We start from the raw sequence: 12,716 nt of genomic DNA on the forward strand, positions 1-12,716 counted from the left end.
TGGCCCCCCCTGCTCCCCACCGCCCCGACCCCTCTGTCCCACCGCCGGGTGGCTGCGATGCCACCAGCCCATGGGACAGAGGCATCAGCTGGGGACATCCCGCAGAATGCAAAGGTGCTGTATTTCACATTTTGCATCCCTCCAATAACCCGAGCGTGGCACCTGCGCAGCCTCCCTGCACCCAAGGGTGCCCGCGGAGGGGCTGACACCGGCACATCCACAGCCTCCCTGAACCCAAGGGTGCCCCACAGAGGGGCTGACACTGGCACATCACCCACAGTGGGAACAGTGGGAAGTTCTTTGTTTGCAACAGGAGGGGGAAAACTGGACAAAAAGCAAATTAGCCCAAGATATCTATGCAGAGAGAGCCACACACATGCCAGGGAACAAGTAGGACAGTGGGGAGGAGAAGCAACCAGAGAGATTTCAGAGTTTGGGCTAATTTTCAGGTTTGGGTTTATTTTGCAGCTATTTTGCATCCCCAGGACACCCCCATGACCCCAGACTCGGGGCTGGGGAGGTGGGTTTGTACCAGCCTCTGCCCCCATTGCCATCGCAGCAGAGCATGGCCGGTGATGCACGGGGGGAGGGGGAGGGGCATGCTGGTGGGGTATGCAATGGGCGAGCAAGGGCCCGTCCTCAGGAGCCCAACTTGCCTCCAGGCCCTGGTGAAAAGGAACAATAATAATAATAACTTCAATAAAACCACTGAAATAGAGCATGACTGCACAAAGGCCACCCTGCATGTGCCCGGAGGGCTCAGGGCTCCTGGGAGCGATGGGCTACACTGTCCCTGTGGGCTGTGAGCCAGGTTTGCCAGCCCTGAGCCAGGTTTGCCAGCCCTGAGCCAGGTCCTGCTGGCTTTACGGAGCCAGGGACCACCGCCCGCCCCACCATGCGAGGACCAGCCTGCTTCAGCCTGGCAGTCCCAGCCTTTCCTGAGAGCAACTGGGACATCTCCTGTTACCCCACTTCTGCTGAGGGGTGCCAGGGAGGGAGACCCCTCCTCTCTGGACCTGGAAAGGGCTGGGGATGATGACCCCCCCCCCCTCTCTGGACCTGGAAGGCGCTGGGGATGACGACACCCCCCCTCTGAACTTGGAAAGGCCTGGGGATGATGAACCCCTCTCCTCTGGACCTGGAAAGGGCTGGGGATGATGAACCCTCCCTCTCTGGACCTGGAAGGCGCTGGGGATGATGACACCCCCCTCTCTGGACCTGGAAAGGGCTGGGGATGATGAGCCCCCCCTTCTCTGGACCTGGAAAGGGCTGGGGATGATGAACCCTCCCTCTCTGGACCTGGAAAGGGCTGGGGATGATGATCCCCTGCCCTGCACCCACTCTTGGCTCTGCATCAGCACCTTGTGGGGTTTGTGCTCTGTGGAGGGCGGGGGGGGGGGCTGGAAAGCAGCAGAAAAGCGGTCTCCCAGCCCTTATTATATTTTAAAATGTAATAACAGCACGATGTCTATTTTCGTAGACAGAACAGATCATTTCTGGAAGAGGGCCATAAATCTCAAAGGGAGGGGAAATTATTTGGCCAAGGTCATGTTAAGGCAGCAAGAGTGTAAAAGGGAAAAATATTAAAATAACAAAAAAAAAAGGCAGTTGAGAGCTGAACTGATGTGCCACCTTTGCCCTTAAGCCCCCTCCCCAGCCTGGGAAGCTCATCCCCTCTGCCCTGCCACTTCCCAGCATCACCCCACAGGGCAGAGGGGGCTGAGATGGGTGCGGGGGGCTGAGATGGGTGCGAGGGGCTGGCTGGGAGAGAGAGGCTGAAGGAGCAGAAGAAACCCCAACAAGGTGTCCTCACTCTCAGGGGGTCCCCTTCTTGCAGCCCCCCTTGAGTCCCTCTCCCTGGCTGCAGCGGCCCCTGACGCTGTGCCGTGCCCAGGGAGCCCTTAGGTGCGCTGAGGCATGGGACCAGGCACAGGCTCATGTCCCTGCGTGCTGAGAGGATGATGTGTTCAAGGTGGTGCTGAGCTGTCACAGGGGGAGCTGGGCTCCCCCCTGGCTGCACCGTTCCCCAACGCATGTGCACAAAGGCAGCCGGGCTGGGCAAATGCCGCTGCAGCACTATGTGCAAAGCAAAGAAGCCACTGGCAGATCCCCCTGCCCTGCCGCTGCGGTCCCTCTTCTCCAGCCCCTGTCCCATCCCGTCTTGGGTGCCGGGGCTGTGCCAGCACCATCCGTCACCGCCATCCCGGGTGGAGGCAGAGCAGGCAGGGGAGAGGAGCGGGCTTGGCAGGGCCAGACGTGCTCATCCATGTGGGTCAGTTCTTGTCTAGCAGCCGGTTCTCACGCAGCAGCTCGGAGGGACAGAGGCGTGCTGGCAGCAGGGCAATCCCTGCAACACGGAGAGGCACCTGCAGCCCCCTGTCACCTCGCAGTGCAGCTCCAGTTTGGTGGGAACGTCATGGCAAGAGCCGGAAAAGGACCCCAGGAGGATCCATCTCATCCGCCATCGCATGGGTTGGGCCTTCCGCTGAGCAAGAGCCAAGAGCGGTGGGAAGATGCTGGCCATCCCGCAGCGGGGCCGGTGCTCAGCAGCCAAACGCTTCCCGAGAGTGTGTCCCTGGCAGCGCCGCATCTCCGTGCAGCTCCTGGCAAGCGTTGGAAAACAAACTGCTGCTCGTACCCTCTGGCTGCTTCTCCAGGCTCGGCTGCCAGCTCCTCCATGCCAGAGCTGCTCTAGGGGGGCCAGGGCTATGTGGGAGGGAGGGGGGCCTGCCACCCCAGCCACTTGCTCTGCAAGGGGTGTCCCCAGCCAGCCCCCAGCCCTGTGTTGGAGCCGGAAGCAGGATGGTCCAGCACACTCCAGCGGGATGGGGCAGCAGCGTGGGACAGGTTTTTGCCCGGCTGCTCTAATGAGAAAGAGGCATCATTTTAACAACCTCCCATGGGAAGGCTTTCCCCCACTCAGTTCCTCCTTCTTTTGCTATTTCATTTCTTTTTCAGCCCCCTCCTTCCCTTACTCTTTGAGTTCAAAGGAGTCTGTGGCAGCGGGCACATTTCACAGGAGTTGTTGGTTAAGGGGTTGGGGGGGGGGAGTTGGCACTGATGGGACCAGAGGAGAAGAAGAAGGGGGAGAGGGAGGATAAGGCAAAGGAGAAGGGGGGAAAGGAGGAAAGAGAGGGAGAGGGAGAAGGAGGAGGACAGGGAGGAGAGGGAGAAAGAGAATGAAGAGAGGGAGAAGGAGAAGCCAAAGAGGGAGAAGAGAGAGAGGGAGAGGGAGGAAGAGGAGAAGGAGGAGGAGGGGAGGGAGACAGAGAAGGAAGAGAGGGAGAAGGAGAAGGAGGAGGCGAAGAGGGAGGAGAGAGAGGGAAAGGGAGAAGGAGGAGGAGGAGAAGGAGGAGAGAGATATGGAAAAGGAAGAGAGGACAAGGCAGAAGGAGGAGAGGGAGAGTGAGGAGGAGAGGGAGGAAAAGGAGAGGGGGAGGGAGAGGGAGGAGGAAGAGGAGGAGAAGGAGGAGCAGAGGGAGATGCAGAAGGAGAGGGAGGAGAAGTCAAAGGATAAGGAGAGGGAGAAGGGGGGGAATAAGGAGGAGGAGGAGGAGAGGGAGGAGGAGAGGGAGACGGAGAAGGAGGAGAGGGAGGAGCTGGAGGGGGCACCCGGGCTCCGCGCAGGGTCCCGCCGAGCCGGGCCGGGGGGCGGGCGAGCTGGCCGGGCTGCCGGGGGCGGCGGCCGGGCCCCGCCGCTGCGCTGGGCTCTTGCTGCCCTCTGCCGCCGGGCCCCGCCGCTTCCCAGCCGCCGCCGCCCCGCAGGGCCCCGCCCGGCCCCCCCGGCAGCGCGGGGCGGGGGCGAGAGGCGGGGGGTGGTGCTCGGCGCCCGGCGGGGGGGGGCCCCGAGCGCTCCCGGCCCCCCCCGCCGGGCACCAGCCCCGACCCCCCCCGCGCAGCACGGCCGCCTCCCGGGGCCGCGGACTGGGGGCTCTGGCCCGGACACCCCCGCCGCGACCGGCACCGCCGCCATCGCCCCCTCCCCGCGGGGCCGCCGCGCCCCCCCGGCCGCTGGCTCTTCCGCGGGCGCCGGGGCCGGGGCCGTCCGGGGGATGTTTGCGGGATGAGTAACATCCGCCGGCGGGGCGCAGCCGGCGCTGGGAGCGGGCGGCGGGCACCGGGAGGCTCGGCCCCTGCGCCCGCCTCCCCCAGCGGGGGGGCGCCGGGAGGGGGGCGCGGCGGGGCCCGGGGCGCCCCGGGGCAGGCGGGGCCCGGCGGGCGAGCGGGGTCCGCCGGTGCCAGGGCGAGGGGCGGCGGATGCTGCGTGGCAGGGCGGGAGCAGCCGGGAGGCACGGGGCGGGGGGGGGCGGCCCGGGGCCCCCTCCGGAGCGGGGCTGGCAGCCAGCGCCGGGCCGAGCGGTGCCAGAAGCAGCTTGTTTTGGCCAGGAGGCGGCTTGGCTGAGCGCTGGGTGCGTGGGGCTGCTGAGGCCGGGGAACAGGACGGCTCTTGGAGAGCAGGTCCCAGCCACACGGGCCAGCGCTGCTTGGCTGCGGCTGAATCTGCCCCAGCACGGCCGGGAGTGGATCCCTAACCCCTGAGTCACCCACCGCGAAGGGGCTCGGGCACCGCCGGCACAAGCTGGCACAAAAAGGCCCAAGGGCACAACTCACCCCGAGCGCCTGGGATCCACCCAGCCGGATGCACATAGCTCTCCCCCTGGGATCCACCAAGCGGGATGCACGTGAGCACCTGGGATCCACCGAGCAGGATGCACTAGCTCGCCCCCTGAGATCCACCAAACAGGATGCACATGAGCACCTGGGATCCACCAAGCAGGATGCACATAGCTCTCCCCCTGAGATCCACCAAACAGGATGCACATGAGCACCTGGGATCCACCAAGCGGGATGCACATAGCTCTCCCCCTGAGATCCACCAAGAGGGATGCACGTAGCTCTCCCCCTGGGATCCACCAAGCGGGATGCACGTAGCTCTCCCCAGCTCAGACTCGCGGGCTTGGTACAGCCTCAAGCCTCCAATGGGGAAAGCAAGGCACACAAGCTGTGGGGGGCACCTTACCCCCCACTAGACCCTGCCCCACCCCACCCCCCACTCCCCCCACCTCAGCTCCTGAGAGCAGCACCAGCCCAGCCCAGATCCTCCCAGTGCTCAGACCGGGGGACCTGAGGCAGTCCCTCGGAGGCAGCGGGGTCCGGCCTGGAGCTGGAGCAGCACTGGCAGCACGCCATGGTGTTCAGCCATGACTGAGGCTGGCGAAGGCAGGAGGGATTGCAGACATTGCAGCAGCAACTGGGCCTGCTTCTCTTTCCCCAGTGCCTTGCTGGTGGCCTCAGGGCCAGCATCCCCCATCCTTCCAGCGAGGGGCTGGGGCACAACACATGGGGCAGGGGCTGACAGCGGCTCGCAGCCCCTCGCTGCATCCAGGTTGCCCACAGCTTGGCATGTCAGGAGTTTGGTCAGGTCTCAGCCCCCGTCGGGCACAGGGACACAGCTGGGAAGAGGCAGGCAGCTCAGCCACCCGGGGAAGGAGCAGCCCAGCTCCCGTCGCAAGCCAGGCTGCCCTGCCCTTTGGAGCCGCACACACTGCAGCATTGTCGCCCAGCTGGTTTTTCCAGAGATGCATCCAAGGGGTGAAATCAGATCTCAGGGGAAAGGAGCAGGCACGTTCCTGGCTGTACAGAGGAGCTGTCGAGGCAATGCCAGGAACTGGGGCAGCTGCTGGGCACCGCAGCCCAGCCGGAGGAAAACCAAGCAGATGAGCTCTGGAACCTGGGCTGTGCCTCGCTGCCCCCCACTCCAGGAGCTGCTGCTCCTTTACAGACCTTTGTTTGCAGACCCCGCGGCAGAGATGCCCTGGCGCTTCCCACCAGCTTTGGTTTACACTATCAACCCTCCCTGGAGGGCTGGGACTGGGGGAAGGACCCTGCTGGGGACCAGGGAAGGGCTTGAGGGAGGAAAACTCAACGGAAAACAGAAAACCAGCGTGTGGTGAGGGAGTTGCCTCCGCATAGGGAAGGTATTTTTGCTCAGGGCTTGTCTAGACTGGAGTCAGCCACGCTGCATAAGCACATTGACACCACGCAGCAAGCCCAGGGCACGCAGGGTGCCTGCTGCTGCCAGCCCAGACAGACCAGGCTGCGCTGACCGAGGGCAGGCAGGGGGGGTCTGGGGGCAGAGCCCACCCCAGGACTGGCCATCCCAGCCCCGAGGGACCAGGGTGACCATGGGAGCTCCTGTCCCCGAGAACCAGGACGTGCCCAGGTGGAGGGAGCTTACAAGCAGCCAAGACTCCAAGTGCAGCCAGCACTTTCGGTGCCACACTGGCAGCTCTGCCCACCCCAGCAAACTTAAGGCAGGAGCCAGTGGTGGTGGCCCTCAGCGCCACTGGCAGAACTGGGATGTCCCCATCTTGACCCAGACCCTAGAACCAGGCAGGGCTGTTGCTGACACCACAGGCAACAACACAGTGGAGCCAACGCAGCCCCAGCTGACCCTTGAGCCCGGCCCTTCCAGGGCACCCCCAGGGTGCCCCCCCCCGTGCCCCCCCCATGGCCACTGCCCCCCCCGCCACCTGTCCCCACACAGCCCTGCCCGCAGCGAGAGGGACGCCGGGCAGCTGTGCCAAGGCACTCGCACTGCCCTGCCTTCCCTCGGCTCGGGCTGCCAGAGCAGCCAAGGGAGCTGCAGGCACAAAACGTCATTTTTTCCGAGAGCTTCTCTCCGCCTTCCCTTCCCCCTCGCAGAGGCCAGCCACGGTGCTGGGGAACGCAAGAGGCTGCTGGGGTCAGGGCGAAGGCAGTGCCAGGATGGGACCCAGCTGGGAACGGGTCTCGGAGCCCTGCGCCAGTCACGGCTCTTCTCGCCTCTCACAGGGCTGGCCAGTCAAAGAACAACCCTCCCAAAGGTGGCTTCACAGGCAGTGGGAGCAGCCCTGGTCGAGCACAGCTTTCCCAGTGCAAACGGGAGAGGGGCTCGGCCGCCCTAACAGCTCCCCCACCCCCCCAGCAAACCTCCCAGCTAGCGAGGCACTTCAGACCCCTTTACTTGGAAAAGGAAACCCTAAACACTTAAGCCCATCCACTCTGAGGCCAGGAGCATCCACGGAGTAAGAGAACAGGCCTGACACAGACATTCTTTAAGGATGATCTAATTTAAAAAACACATTTTTATAAAAACACATCATAACGAAAATGCATGTAGTTTAAGAAGAGGCCCACAGTGCTCCAGCGCTGGAGTTAGCTGCGCGTCGGCAATGGGACTGCTCCGTGGCCCATTCCCCAGTTTCCCAGGGCATCTGGAGTCCCATGTCCAGCTCCACATCCCCATTTATTTTCCTTTACCACAGAAAGCTTCTCCCCTTCCCCCTACACCCCACACCCCCTTAAAGCATCAGCTGAAGCTGCAGGAGAGACAAAGGCATGAGCATCCCCCAAGCCGGGTGCAAAGCAGGCAGGGTGCAAGAAGCCCTTGCTTCCAGCACTGCGGCGTCGGGCACCACCAGAGCAAAGCCTGGCAGCCAGGATTGCTTTTAAAGGTAATCAGGGAACAGAGAAGAACTCTGGATCGTTTTAATCCTTTCCAGAAGAGTATTGCTAGCCCAGCAGCTGTCCTCCTCCCCCTGTGCTAGTGAGGATTTGTATTCATAAGGCTGGATAATTTGACAGGGATAACACACACCCAGCACAGGCAACCTCAGGCTTCCCAACGAGTTTACTCTTCGCTCGACACAGTTTGCCAGCCCGATAAATCCACCCCCACGTGCCACCCTCCCTTCACGCAGAGGGCTGGGACAGCAGCCTTGGAGCATGACTCAGACCCACAGGGGACCAAGAACCTCCCCTTCCCACAGGCAGGGTGCTGGGATCGCTGGGCACCAGCAAGCACAGAGGTACTGCAGGCACAGGGAGCCAGGAGCTGCGGTGCTGAGGGAGCAGAGATGGGCAGCATCATCCCGCAGGTACCTGCGGCAGCGAGAGGCACCGGAGCCATGGAGCCAACGGTTAATACAGAGCCAGGGTCCTTGTCCCCTGCGCCAGGAGCAGTGCGGAGCGCAGCGAGGGGCAGGTCTGCAGTCCGGTATGCGTGGCCCACGTGTGGCTCACGGGGCACCCCGGTAGCTGTAGTGATTGCGGTCGGGGTCGCTCATGGTGAGCGGCAGGCTGGGCTTGCGCTCTGGGTCCTTTTCATCGCACTGCCGTGGGGGACGGTGCTTGAAGAAGTCAGAGACGTAGCGGACCTGGAAAAGACCGACAGGGAAGACGGTTTGGGGACCCCTGTGGCAGGCTGAGCTGCTGCCAGCAGCGACCTGGCAGAGCATCAGGTCACGCATGGGGCACTCACGATGAGGACGGCAATGAGAGCCCCTTGGAGCAGCCCCGCCAGCACATCGCTCCAGTGGTGCTTGTAGTCGGACACCCTGGTGTAGCCCACGTAGATGGCAAAGGCGATGAGGAAGAACTGGATGGTGGGGCGCAGCAGCCGGGCCCACTTCCCCACCAGCCGGGCTTGCACATAGAGCTGGGCAAGGAAGGGGGGAGCAATCACCCAGTGCAGGGGGCACCAACCAGTCTGAAGACAAGGGTGCTCGGAGCACTGGTCCACCTGAGGGGACAGGACCTGGGGGGGGTGGGCTCGCTGCCTTCCCACAGCATGGTGTGCCCACCGCATGGCACTTACCGCCAGGAACATCATGCAGTACATCCCAAAGGAGGAGTGCCCAGAATAGAAGGACAGTCTGCAGGGCAAAAGGGAAGGTCAGGCCATGACAGCGAGCCCCCAGTGCCCAGCTGCCCCCCCGCAAGCCCCCACGTACCCGGTGGGCTCTACCCTGCAGCAGGAGAGCATCAATATCCCTCTGGGGCTGCCACAGACCGTAGGAGCCCAGAAGGGATGTGTCCTGGGGCCCCACGGCTCACCTGGACTCGGTGACGTTCCTGCTCTCCCCCTGGCAAACATTCTCCAGCTGCACGTAGATGGAGCAGTTCACCTTGGACCAGTCAGGATTGCAGACGGCCAGGAAGTTTGGCCTGAGACGGCCGATCATGTACTTGGCCAGGTCAGTCAGGGACTGGCTGATGGCCCCCCCAAAGAGGAAGGTCCCCACCACCTTGTAGAGGGCGGCCAGGTAGTTGTTGAACTCTGACTTGGAGTAGAGGCGCTCTGTGTAGACCAGGTATGCCTCCCCCGATGAGATCTGCAAACGCCAAAGGGGTGAGGGGCTACTGAGCAGCTCCCCAGCACCGGGATGCTCGGGGGTCTGTGGCACAGGAGACCCTGGCACCTGCCAGCCACAGGAGCTCATAGGGCTTCTCTCAACCCCCCTGCAAGGAACCAGCCCCATAGGATGTGGGTGTCACCACCCCAGAGGGAGCTCCTGACTCCCAGCAGAGCAGGGTTCGACCCCAGGGTCCTGTTGCCCTGCCAGCACCCTGGGGGTGGCCTGTGGCAGGACCCCTGCGTACAATGTGCCAGGATGTCCCTGCCCCAGAGGGAAGGGGATGGCGCTTCCTTACAATGACAACAGTGCAGGTGATGGTGACACCAGCCATGAGGCCATGGGTGATGGTGTCTGCCTTGTAGGGGTAGCGGATGGAATCATCGTTGCAGTAGAAGCCGCGCTTGTACGGGGAGTTCACCAGCGTCAGGATGACGAAGGGCAGAGACGCTGCAAGGCAGAGAGAAGGTGAGGACTGGGGACACCCACCCGCAGGCTCCACACAGGCACCCAGCACCGCGCAGTCTCCCCATCCCTCCTCCTTGGGTCTCTGCTTCCCGATGCTGGGGAGGGACCCCCCTCGGGGGACGCAGCCCCGAGCCACCTGCACCCCCAGGGCAGGAGGACTTGCACCCGCCAGCGCACTGGCCCCACTGCTGATAGGGCCCTATCGGGGCTCACAGCTGCCTGCGGCGCCCCGATACCACACGAGAGGGCTGCGACCGACCGGGCACCCGCCGAGCCCCCACGGCTGCCCCACTCCTCCCCAGGCACAGCAGCCCTGGGGCCTGATCTTGCACCCTCTCCTCACACTCCCCAGGGTCTTTCGGGCTAGAAGGATGGAGCTCATTAAAATTAATGAGCACGGGCATCTCACAAACCTGTTTTACAGCAGGGAAGGGCCCTAGGTCCCAGCAGGACCCTCACACTGGCTCCAGGAGAGGCAGTGCCTGGTGATGCTGGTGGGCGATCCAGCCCAGGTGGACCCCAGCCTCACCCTCCCGCAGCCGGTGCCCCTGCCAGCCCCTTGTCCCCCCTGGCTCCTGGCAGGGCTCTGGAGAGATGCTGCAGCTGCCTGGTCCAGGCCAGCCCCAGAGGCTTTTCCACCCCAGCTCTGGCCACAAGCATCTCGGAGCTCACCCCTGGATGGGATCACCCCCGAGACCAAAAGGGCTTTTTGGTGGGGGGTCTCTGCCCCGTGCAGCAGCCATGGAGCCCCCCTGCTGAAAGAGGACCCCCAGCCCCTGCAGCCGCCCAGCCCCTGCCCAAGGAAGAAGCCAGGGCAGGGTCTAGTCCGAAGGACGGGGGGCACCGGCCCCGGGGTGCTCCCCGCGGGGCGGGAGGGGGAGTCCGAAAGCGCGGTGCTCCCAAGGCCCACGGTCCACCTTAAGCCCGGGCTCCTCTCCCGGTTCCGCCTTTCCCGGCGGTTTCCGCCCCCCCCCCCCCCCCCTCCCAGTTCCACCGTCTCCCGGGAACACGCACCTTTGTCCCCCCCCCGCCCCCTCCCCGGGCCGCAGCCGGGGGGTCCCGCCGCTCCTGCGCCCACCGAGCGAGCGGGGAAGACGATAATAAAACGGGGGGGTGTTGCCCCCCTGCCCCCCCCCTCCCCCCCCGGGCGGAGGCAGCAGCAGCCAGAAGCGCTGCCGGGGGGCTGGGAACAAGCCCCCCGCCCTTCCCCAGCCGCCCCCCCACCCCCCCCCGGTCGCCCGGCGCAGGGCGTCTGCAGCCGCCTCCCTGTGCACCTAAAACGTTAATTTGCAGCTCAAATTAGACACCCTTTTTTTTTTTTTCCGGGATAATTTCATCTTTCAAAAAAGCTCCCCCTAAAAATAAAAGGCACCGGACCACGAGGGACCCAAACCCACCGGGAGCCCGCCCCGGCCCACCGGTGCCCGGAGCCCACGCCAGCAGCTCCCGGCCGGGAGGTGCAGCCCCAAATTACGACCTAGGCCTTTATTTTTAGTCCGTCTTAATTAGGTGCTTGTCCGCGTCAGTTTTGGAAACTGGCGTCTCCCTGCCCCGGGGGCGGGGGGGGGCACGGGAAAGGCCCCCCCCCCCCCGCCCGAGGCCGCGGAGCCCCCCCCGGACCCTCTCGGGCGGGCGGGGGGCAGCCAGGGCGGCGGCAGAAGGAAAGTCCCGACCGGCGGGGGGGGGGCCCGGCCCGGGACCGACGGCAGCCCCCGCCCCCCCCCCCCCGGGGAGGCCAACGCACCCGCCCCGAGGCCCCCCGGCTCCCGCTCGGCAACGCGCCGGGCGCGACCCCAGCACAGCCCCCCCCCCCCCCCGCCCGCACGTCCCCACGCCTCACATCCCCCCTCCGGGGGAACCGGGACCCCCGACAGGACCTGGTAGCTCCGGAGCGGGAGCCCGGCCCCGAGGGCGAAGCAGCCCCGGTGGGGTCCCCGCGGGGGCCCGGGGCAGGGGCGAGCAGGTGCCTCTCGGGCCGGCCCCGCAGCACCGGCAACGGGTGGACCCCGGAGCCCCGGTACCTGCCGCGGAGCCGGCCCCGGCACACGGCACAGCCCCACCGGGGGTCGGGGGCCGCTCCGGAGCCGCCCGGGCCGGAGGCTCCGCGGCCGCGTCGGTACCGAGCCCTCACCGACCGCCAAGCAGAGCACGTCGAGCACCACGAAGACCTTCCTGCGCTCCATCCCGCTGCCGGTGGCGGCCCCGCGGCCCGGCCCCGCGGCTCACATGGCCCGGAACGGCGCGGGCCCGGCCGGGAGGTAAAGTCCGGGCGGACGGGACGGGGCGGGGCGGGACGGGGCGGCTCCGGCAGCCGGTGCCCCCGCCCGCGGGCGGGGCGGGAGCGGGCCGGGGGCGGGCCGGGGGCCGGGGCAGGTGTGGGGCGCGGCGGGGGGCAGCGGGTCCCCGGAGCCCCCCCGGCCCCGGCCGTTGCCCTGGGCCCTGCTCCGGATCCCCGCTCCGCCTGGCCGGGCTCCCCGCGCCGGCTTGGCTCCCCCCCGTCGATGCCGCAAGGGGGAGAGGGAGAGAGGAGCATGGCTGCTGTGCCCTGCCACCGGGGGCTGCTTCCCCCCCAAAAAAAGGGCAAAAAGCAGAACCCCAGAGTGGGAGAGTACGGCCACAGCCGTGCGCTGGCTGCAGCGGCTGCTCGGTGCTGCGCAGATACGGGGCTGACTCGGTGCCGGTGCCCGGTGTTGGGGTCACCGGGGGTTCCCCGGGAGCCCTGGCACACGGCGGGGAGCAGTAGTGTGTTCCCTGGTCTCAGGCGCTGCCGGAGGAGGACAGGCCCCGGTGGTGCCCGCTGAGGCTGAGGACCTGCTGAGCCGGTGGCACCCAGAGCAGGGACGGGAGCGAAGGGTCGAGCACGGGGCCCTGCAGCAGGTCGGTGGGAACGGGGCCGACCGCAGCCCAGCTCCTTGCTCCAGGCCCGACTCTTGGTCAGGAGTGGAAGGAAATAAATATAAATAATACAGAAACCACCCAAATGATGGTTACTGGGCTGGTTTATTGAAGTGCAGCATGAGCAGCTGGTGGAAAACGTCAAGGCTGTTGTGGGAAGCCAGTGGAGCTGGAATC

The 12,716-nt window shown here is 65.4% G+C and overlaps 1 protein-coding gene across 1 annotated transcript; it reads right to left on the bottom strand.

The window, feature by feature from the left end:
* Positions 1-7,093: 7,093 nt before the first annotated feature.
* Positions 7,094-11,935, bottom strand: PLPP2 (phospholipid phosphatase 2). The gene is made up of 6 exons (XM_056338044.1): positions 11,776-11,935; positions 9,475-9,626; positions 8,878-9,155; positions 8,639-8,696; positions 8,303-8,479; positions 7,094-8,198 (listed from the first exon to the last, which is right to left on the bottom strand). Exons 1-6 carry the CDS (start codon positions 11,825-11,827, stop codon positions 8,061-8,063), a joined length of 855 nt encoding a protein of 284 aa, XP_056194019.1. The 5' UTR covers positions 11,828-11,935; the 3' UTR covers positions 7,094-8,060.
* Positions 11,936-12,716: the final 781 nt, after the last annotated feature.

This window comes from Falco biarmicus, chromosome 4, assembly GCF_023638135.1.
Source record: "Falco biarmicus isolate bFalBia1 chromosome 4, bFalBia1.pri, whole genome shotgun sequence".
In the NCBI taxonomy this organism is placed as follows: Eukaryota; Metazoa; Chordata; class Aves; order Falconiformes; family Falconidae; genus Falco; species Falco biarmicus.

Bases quoted from the DNA above. Each gene is read 5' to 3' on its own strand.
- PLPP2 (XM_056338044.1), bottom strand. From the start codon at position 11,827: ATGGAGCGCAGGAAGGTCTTCGTGGTGCTCGACGTGCTCTGCTTGGCG. The intron at 8,697-8,877 runs GTGAGCCGTGGG...TTTGCCCTGCAG, and splicing joins AGGAACGTCACCGAGTCCAG to ACTGTCCTTCTATTCTGGGC. The intron at 8,199-8,302 runs GTGAGTGCCCCA...GGTCTTTTCCAG, and splicing joins CTCTCATTGCCGTCCTCATC to GTCCGCTACGTCTCTGACTT.